General features: G+C 60.4%; 1 protein-coding gene across 2 annotated transcripts in view; it reads left to right on the top strand.

Moving 5' to 3' along the window:
• The first annotated feature begins 130 nt into the window (after nucleotides 1–130).
• FBLN7 (fibulin 7) overlaps nucleotides 131–7,508 on the top strand; it is a 101,166-nt gene continuing 93,788 nt past the window's right edge. The window contains exons 1-8 of one of the 2 annotated variants that reach the window (XM_079297806.1): nucleotides 132–542; nucleotides 1,749–1,908; nucleotides 2,008–2,178; nucleotides 2,441–2,566; nucleotides 2,650–2,787; nucleotides 3,150–3,287; nucleotides 4,188–4,326; nucleotides 4,406–4,790. In XM_079297806.1, the coding sequence (XP_079153932.1) occupies nucleotides 249–542; nucleotides 1,749–1,908; nucleotides 2,008–2,178; nucleotides 2,441–2,566; nucleotides 2,650–2,787; nucleotides 3,150–3,287; nucleotides 4,188–4,326; nucleotides 4,406–4,787 (1,548 nt within the window). In that variant the 5' untranslated portion in view covers nucleotides 132–248 and the 3' untranslated portion in view covers nucleotides 4,788–4,790. Of the gene's footprint in view, nucleotides 543–1,748; nucleotides 2,179–2,440; nucleotides 2,567–2,649; nucleotides 2,788–3,149; nucleotides 3,288–4,187; nucleotides 4,327–4,405; nucleotides 4,791–7,508 lie in introns of both variants that reach the window. The other variant, XM_079297805.1, reaches the window with a different exon arrangement.

Consider the following 7,508-nt stretch of genomic DNA (forward strand, 5'->3'; position numbering starts at 1 on the left):
CTGCTTCCATAGCTGAGGCTGCTCGGCAGCCAGACCCAGCACCTCTTGCTGCTCCTTGGGGGAACCAGACTGGGGAAGAGCAGGGGAATGCACTTTGGGACTGGGGAAAGGGATGCAGTGACAGAGATGGGGTGCAGGAGCTGGAAAACGGGGTACCGAGCTGGGAAGGGGTTTCTGGCCATGGGGAGCTGGGGGAAAAGCCACCCTCCAGCACCCCAGCAGCACCCAGCCGGTGTCCCGGGGGACGGATGGATGGATGGATGGATGGATGGATGGATGGATGGATGGATGGATGGATGGATGGATGGATGGATGCGCGGGGCCGGCCCGGCGCCGGGGCGGGGAAGAGCCGCGTCCCCTGCACGGGGCAGCGCGGGGGCGGCGCGGGCGGGGCGGGGAGAGCGCGGGGCAGCCGGTCCCGGAGAGCGGCGGGGCCGCACCGCACCATGGCGGGGCCGCGGGGGGCGCGGGGCCGCCTCCCGTCGCCGCTGCTGCTGCTGCTGCCGCTGCTGCTGCCGCTCCCGGCCGCGCCGGCCGCCCAGGTGAGCGGGGACCGGGACCCCGGGAGGGGTTTTTGGGGGGGGGGACGGGGCTCCTCTCCGCTTCCCCGTGCGCCGCGACAGCCCCGCAGCGCTGCCGGCGCTCCTGCCCCGGCAAACAGGTGGGCAAAACCCCAACCCGCGCTTAAACGGCGCTTGAGCCGCGCTTAAAGCGCGCGCGGCTTCTTTCGGGGATGTTTTCGCCCTTGTTACCCCACACCTGAAGCTGCCCCCGAACGCGCCGGGGGTAAAAAAGTCCCCGTTTGGGGCTTTTGGGGGGGATTTGCCAGCTTTGCGAGGGCTCAGCATCCCGCTGGAGCTCGCGCTTGCTGCCGGAGTTAAACCCAGCCCTAACAAAGAGCTGTTTATTAAAGCCAGCGACGCGCCAGCATCTATTTGCTTTTGCCTCCCTTCCTCTGGGCTCGGGGTATCCCAGAGCTGCCAGCACAGCCGGGCTCATCCCCCCCGGCAGCCCGGGACCCCCGAAACTTCTCCAGGGAAAGCAGAGGACACCGAGCGCGTTGCTCGGGCTGCTGTGTTTGTCCTCCCTCAAACCTCAGCAGCTCTCTGGAAACGGGAATCATTCCACTGCGCGGTTATGAAAAAGGGGGAAGGAATCCCTTCGACCAGGTGGGACAGAGCCCACCAGCTCCGCTCGCTTTCCCGGAATTCCATAGCCCCCAGCTCAGTCCCTGTGTGCTCCCTCCTCGGCGCGCTCCCCGGATTTCTGAGCTCTGGGAATGGCTTTGCTCTTTTTCCTCGGTTTCAAGTCAATTCCGCAGGAATCCCATAATAACGGTGCCCGTCTCCGGCATGAGTCAGTCCCGTGGGAGCGATCGGTTTGCAGGCAGGAGTCCCACCAGCGTTCCTGGCCCCGGCAGAGCTCACAAGACAGCTGTTTTCCTCTTCTTTTGTCATGTGGAAGTGGGACAGGGCTGGAGCTCCAGCAGGATGAAACATGAGTTATAGCATCTCTCCCACAAAGCGATCCCAGCCCTGCCTGGAGCGCAGGCCTAGGTGGAAAAAACTCCTGGAATTGGGTAAATGCGCGAGGAAACACAAAGCGAGGGCGCTCAGGAAACATCGGATGCTGCGGAGCTCCCGCACCAGCCTCCCCCTGCGGGCAGCAGGTTGGCTCCTGGGAGGAGCGGCGGCGCAGGGAGGTCCCCATCCCTGTCCCCATCCCTGTCCCCATCCCTGTTCCCGCAGAGCTGCCTCAGCAGGCAGCAGCTCCTGGCTGCCATCCGGCAGATGCAGCAGCTGCTGAAGGGGCAGGAGACGCGCTTCTCGGAGGGGCTGCGCGCCGTGAGGAGCCGCCTCAGCACCATCCACGCATCCCTGGCCAGGGCCGCCCCGCAGCCGCCCGCCCGTGAGTCCTCGGCACGGCATTCCAGGGAAACAGCAGGTAAAGGGTGCCTTGGAAGGGCAGAGCCCCCTCCAAACTCATCCCCTCTCCACGCTCTCGCAGCCTCCTGTCCTGCCCTCCATGCCCCTGCGGACGGGAGGAAGTTCGGCACCAAGTATTTGGTGGATCACGAGGTTCACTTCGCCTGCGATCCGGGATTCCAGCTGCTGGGCTCCAGCACACGGATGTGCCAGGCCAACGGCAGCTGGACAGGGCAGGAGCCCCGCTGTGCAGGTACTGCCCATCCCCTGCCCTGGAATGGCCTTTGGAACAGCGCATTTGTTTAAACACGGCGGGGATGCTGGGGTGCTCAGAGTGGGGAGGGATCCTGCAGCTCCCACGGTTTTGGGATTTCTCAGTCTTAAGGAAAAATGGGAATTACAGCTGGAGCAGCTCAGGTGGAGAGATGAGGGGAAACAGTGTCCTGGCTATGACGTGTCATAGGGCGCCAAAGCATCCCGGTGGACAACGTGGAATGTGGCTGCTTTTCCCGCAGAGATCAGCGAGTGCTCGAGCAGCCCCTGCCAGAACGGCGGGACGTGCCTGGAGGGGCTCGACCACTTCAAATGCCTCTGCCCCCCGCAGTGGACCGGGACCACCTGCCAGTACCAGGCTCAGACCGGTGGGTGACCCTTGCTGGGGGATGAACGGCAGTATTTCATCCCCCGCCTCATCCCAGCTCCCCATCCCGCCGTTTTCCCGCAGCTCCTCCCGCCTGGAGCGTGACGGATGACCCGGCCTTCAGCCGGCAGCCCCGCTGTGCCCAGATCGCCCAGACCCAGCAGTGCAGCTGCGATCCCGGCTTCCACATGAGCGGCACGGCTCCCGACGGGATCTGCCAGGGTGAGCCGGGATGCGGCAGGGCAGAGTCACGCAGTGGGCTCAGAGCCCCGCCATCCCCACAGCAGCGCGGGGCTGTGCCCATCTGGCTCTGGAATATCTCCAGTGAAGGACACCCCAGACTCCTTCAGGAGGCTCCAAGGCCTGAATCCATGGATCATGGCCCATGGATGGGCGAGCTCGAACTGGGCGCAGTGTCGCCCTCTGCGGGACGCGGCTGCTCACAGCCCTGCAGCTGTGCTGCTGCTCCCATTCCCCGCAATCTGTTGGAATCACTTCCCAACCCACCCCACCGAGCCCCGCTCGCACCCTGGGCTTTCCCAGGAGGTCTGGAGCGAGGTCCCGGTGAATCCCTGTCTCCGCAGACCTCAACGAGTGCGAGGTGTACCAGCAGGAAGGGGGACCCCGGCTCTGCGCCCACGCCTGTGTCAACATTCCCGGCTCCTTCCGCTGCTCCTGCCCCGCCGGGTACGTGCTGCTGGGCGACGGCAAGAGCTGCGAAGGTGAGGGGGCCATTTCCCCCCGCGTTTTTCCTCCATTTCCAAGGTGTAGAGGGGAGGGGGGGTGATGGAGCGGCGCTTTGCGGGATGGCAGCGGATGGAGGATGTTTGGATTGGCAGGAGCTCCGGCTGGATGCGGAGCTGGGTGGGGAAATGAATCCCAGGGTTGTGTTGGGGAAGGGAAGGGAAGGGAAAACTCCACCAGAGCGCTTCAAAAGAGTTCCCGAAAATGAAAATAAAACGCTTTTCTGGAAGCACGGCTGCTCCTCTCCCTCTCCCCTTTACCTCTCTGGATGATTTTGGGTCTGCACCTTCTTGAAGACGAGCCCGCTGTGGCTGTGGGGATGTTCCTGGAGCGGGGAGTTCCTGGGAAGAACCGAAAGCAATGTTAAACCCCCAGAATTCCAGCATCGGTTCAGAGGGTGGCAGCATCTCTACCAATCCCAAGGGAAGTGGGGTGCAGGTGGAAGGCAGCGGGTGGGAATGGCGGGAGGCCACAACTGCTGAAGGTCTCCCGAAAAACAGGGAATTTTTTGTGCCCCGAAGTGTTGATTGCTGCAGTTCAAGGTGAGAAAATCCCTATTTCCCCATTCCTCCCGGGTGTTCCAAGGCACCTCCAGCAAATCGTCTGCATTCCAGCTCCTGCCAGCTGTCCCAAGGGTGCTGAGGGAGTAAAAAGGGACAGTGTTTCCAAACAATCCAGCAGAAAGTTTGGAAAAGAAAAGAAGGCTGCTTTTAACACGCGCTGGCCTGGGGGAGAGCTTGGGGAAAGGAGATGGAGTTCTGGGATGCTCCCATTTTTTTTTTTTTTTTTTTTTAACCTGCTTCAAGGTGGTTTTGCCTATTTTCCGATGGAGAGGTGAGCTCATCTGGCTGATGGCGCTTCCCGGCCCTGTTTTCCAGATATTGACGAGTGTTCCCTATCCCAGGATAACTGCACGAGCGGCAGCAGCTGCATCAACACCGGGGGGGGTTTCCAGTGCGTCACCCCCCAGTGCCCCCCGGCCTCTGCCAACGTCTCCTACGTGAAAACCTCCCCTTTGTAAGTGCGGGGCGCAAATCCCACCGATCCGTTCAGGCGGGGCGGAGGGCATTCCCGAACGCCGCTTTTCCTTCCGCAGCCAGTGCGAGCGCAACCCGTGCCCCATGGAGAACCGCTGGTGCCACCAGGCGCCCAAAACCATCTCCTTCCACTACCTGCCGCTGCCCTCCAAGCTGCGCGTCCCGGCGCCGCTGTTCCGCATGGCAGCGGCGGCGGCGGCGGCGGCTCCGGGCCGGGCGGGCACCGACAGCCTGCGCTTCGGTATCGCCGGCGGCAACGAGCGCGGCCACTTCGTGGTGCAGCGCTCGGGCCGGCACAGCGGGGAGCTGCTGCTGGTGCACAGCCTGGAGGGGCCCCGCAGCGTGCGGGTGGATGTGGATGTGGCCGAGTACGCGGAGCGCGTGTTGCAGGCCAAGCACCTGTCCAAAATCACCCTCTTCGTCTCGCCCTATGAGTTTTAGGGGGTGCTGGCCCCTCTGTCCAGCTCCGGAGACGCCATATCCTACAACAGCAGATGGAAGCCCTGATCGCCCCTGAGTTCCCTTTTTCCTGTCAGAGGTTTTTTCCCTGCTCCATAAAAAACACACTCCCGCTTCCCTTTGGATGCTGAGCAGCCTGTAGGGATTGAGGTCCTGATCAGGGCCGGGAAACTCCATGGACATCCACCTGCGCGCACTCCTTGGAGGAATTCCAGGGCTATCCCTTGCTCCTTAAAGCTCCCAAGTGGGGATTCCTCCATGGATCCTCCTCACAGCTGCGTGTGGAGGTGGGAATATTCCCTGCTCCATCAGCCAGAGCCTCCAGGGAATACTGGGAAGAGCTGGGATTCGGCATTTCCCGGGGGGATTCACCCTCCTGCTTGTTCTGCATGTTCCCTCACCCCGCTGGATTTAGTACAATTAAAGGATGATGTAAAGGATGGATGGATGGATGTGTGGATGGGGAAAATGCTCATCCGGAGCTCTCCAAGGGGAATTGGGGTCTGGGAGGGCAAGAACCTGTTATCCATGGGTTTATTTTTATTTAAAACGTGCTATTTTTGTTTGGGAGGGGCTGGTTGGCATCAGGGGGTTCATTCCCACTGGAGCATCCTCATCCCTGAGCACTCTCAGCCTGGAGCATCCTTTCCCCTGGGAATCCTCACATCCCACCGAGCTGCACCCACTAAAACCATTCCCACTCTTTGTCCTGGGGAAAGAGACTTCCCAAGGTGGATCCGTCTCCTCTGGGGGATGGAGCTGTTGGATTTTTGGGGGGTGTGGGAGCTTGGGAAGGGGTTGGATCTCTCCAGCAGAACAAGAAGGGACATTCAGAGCTGCTGTCGGCGGATGGAGGATGTTTGGGTTGGCAGGAGCTCCAGCTGGATGCAGAGCTGGGCAGGGAAACGTATCCCAGGGTTGTGCTGGGGGAGGGAAGGGAAAACTGCTTCAAAATATCCCTAAAAATTGGGAGAAAAATGCTTTTCTAGAAGCACTGCTGCTCCTCTTCTTCTCCTGCACATGCTCCTCCATCAGGCCATGACCTTATTTTTGGGATGATAACAAAATCTGGGAGCTGAAAAGCAGGGATTTGGGAGAGGACAAGCTCCTGACAGGGCAGAATAGTTTCCATCTGCTGCTTTCTCCGGCTCACACAGCTGGAGACGGGCGCCTGGACCATCCCAAACTGACAACATTTTCCTAATTCCCCAGGCCAGGGTGAGCTGGTTTCTCCCTTCCAGCCCTGGAAAAGTTTAAGTTCGGCTCTTTGCCTTTCTCAACCTCTGGCTGCCGTTCCAGTTTGACTAAAGGAGATTTTTAATTTTTTTTTCCCCATTCCCAGAGCGGATGCTCCGGCATCTTTCAGACTTCCCAAGGTTGGAATTTGCAGAGAGGTTCTTCCAATCTTGAAATACACCTCTCACTTGGGATAATAATATTTGGGAGCTGCAAAAAATAGCAGGAGTGCCCTTAGGTGGGCAAAACCTGGCCCACGACGTGCTGTCCCAAAATCACCACTTCTCACCCCAAAAATTTAGGATTTTTCCTTCCAGTCCAGACTGGAAGAATCCTTTATTTTTTTTCAGAATCCCATTTTTTTTTTTTCTTGCCTGGGGAGATGATACTGAGTCCTGTGGGCATCAGCTCCAGGGCTCCAGATGTGCTGATGGAGCTAATTAGTCCTAAGTGACCCTAATGATGCTCCCCAGCCACCACCACCTCCCTGTCCCTGTAGGAATGCTGTTTTCCAGCCTTTTCCTTGGATTTACCTGATTTCCCTGATGATCTGGACACTTGGCTTTTTTTTTTTTTTTGTTGGCCTTGCTCAGGTGTGCGAGGCTCAGGGGAGATGATTCTTCCCCTCAGGATCTGATGCTCCTCCCAAGGGGAATCCCGTGGGAATCCGTGAGGGTGTTCCGCCTTGTTTTTATGAACTTTTGTTTTATTCGGTTTGTAGCTCTGAAAAAAAAGCGGAGTCGCGTGTCTTGAAAAGCCCCGAGAGGCAGGGAGACAGCCTGGAAAAGGAAAAAATCCAACCTTTCCCAGGAACTTTCGATTAAACATCGAGGTGACTCTGAGGGACGCTACGCCCACATTTTCATTAAATGACTGTCCCTGAACCACTTTATCCCGATTTTCGTCACGCCCTGACCCCTTTTGTCCCGCTTTTGTCCCGCCCCGGGGCCACGAACACTTAATTTAATCACCAGCGTCACTAATTAGCCACGCAGGGGCCGGTTCCCCTCACGGACACCCGCCGCCAGGGGGCGCTGCCCTCAGCGCGTGAGGGGGGGAGCGGCGGCCATGACGCAGTGGCGGGAAGGGAGGCTCCGTTGCCGCTCCCGGTGCCCGTCCCGGTTCTGGCCGGCCGGAAGCCGCCGCCCTTTTTTTCCGCCCCTTTTTTTCCTCCCCTCATTTTTCCCTCCCTTTTTCCCCACCATTCCCGGGCGGGGAGAACGCCGCCGTCACGTGACGGGGCGCGGAGTGAGGGGGGGGGCGGGCGGCACGTGACGCGGCGCGCAGAGAGGCCCCACCTCGCTCGCGCGCGCACGGCGGCGGCGGCGGCGGCCGAGGGGAAGCGGGGAGGGCGGGGCCCGCGCGTGACGTCACCACGAGACGGACGGCGGCGGCGGGAAGGGCCAATGAGCGCGCGAGGCGCCGCGGCTGCGGCCAATGGCGGCGCGCGGGGTGGGCGGGGCCAGA

Source organism: Erithacus rubecula, assembly GCF_903797595.1.
Source record: "Erithacus rubecula genome assembly, chromosome: 2".
Taxonomy (NCBI): domain Eukaryota; kingdom Metazoa; phylum Chordata; class Aves; order Passeriformes; family Muscicapidae; genus Erithacus; species Erithacus rubecula.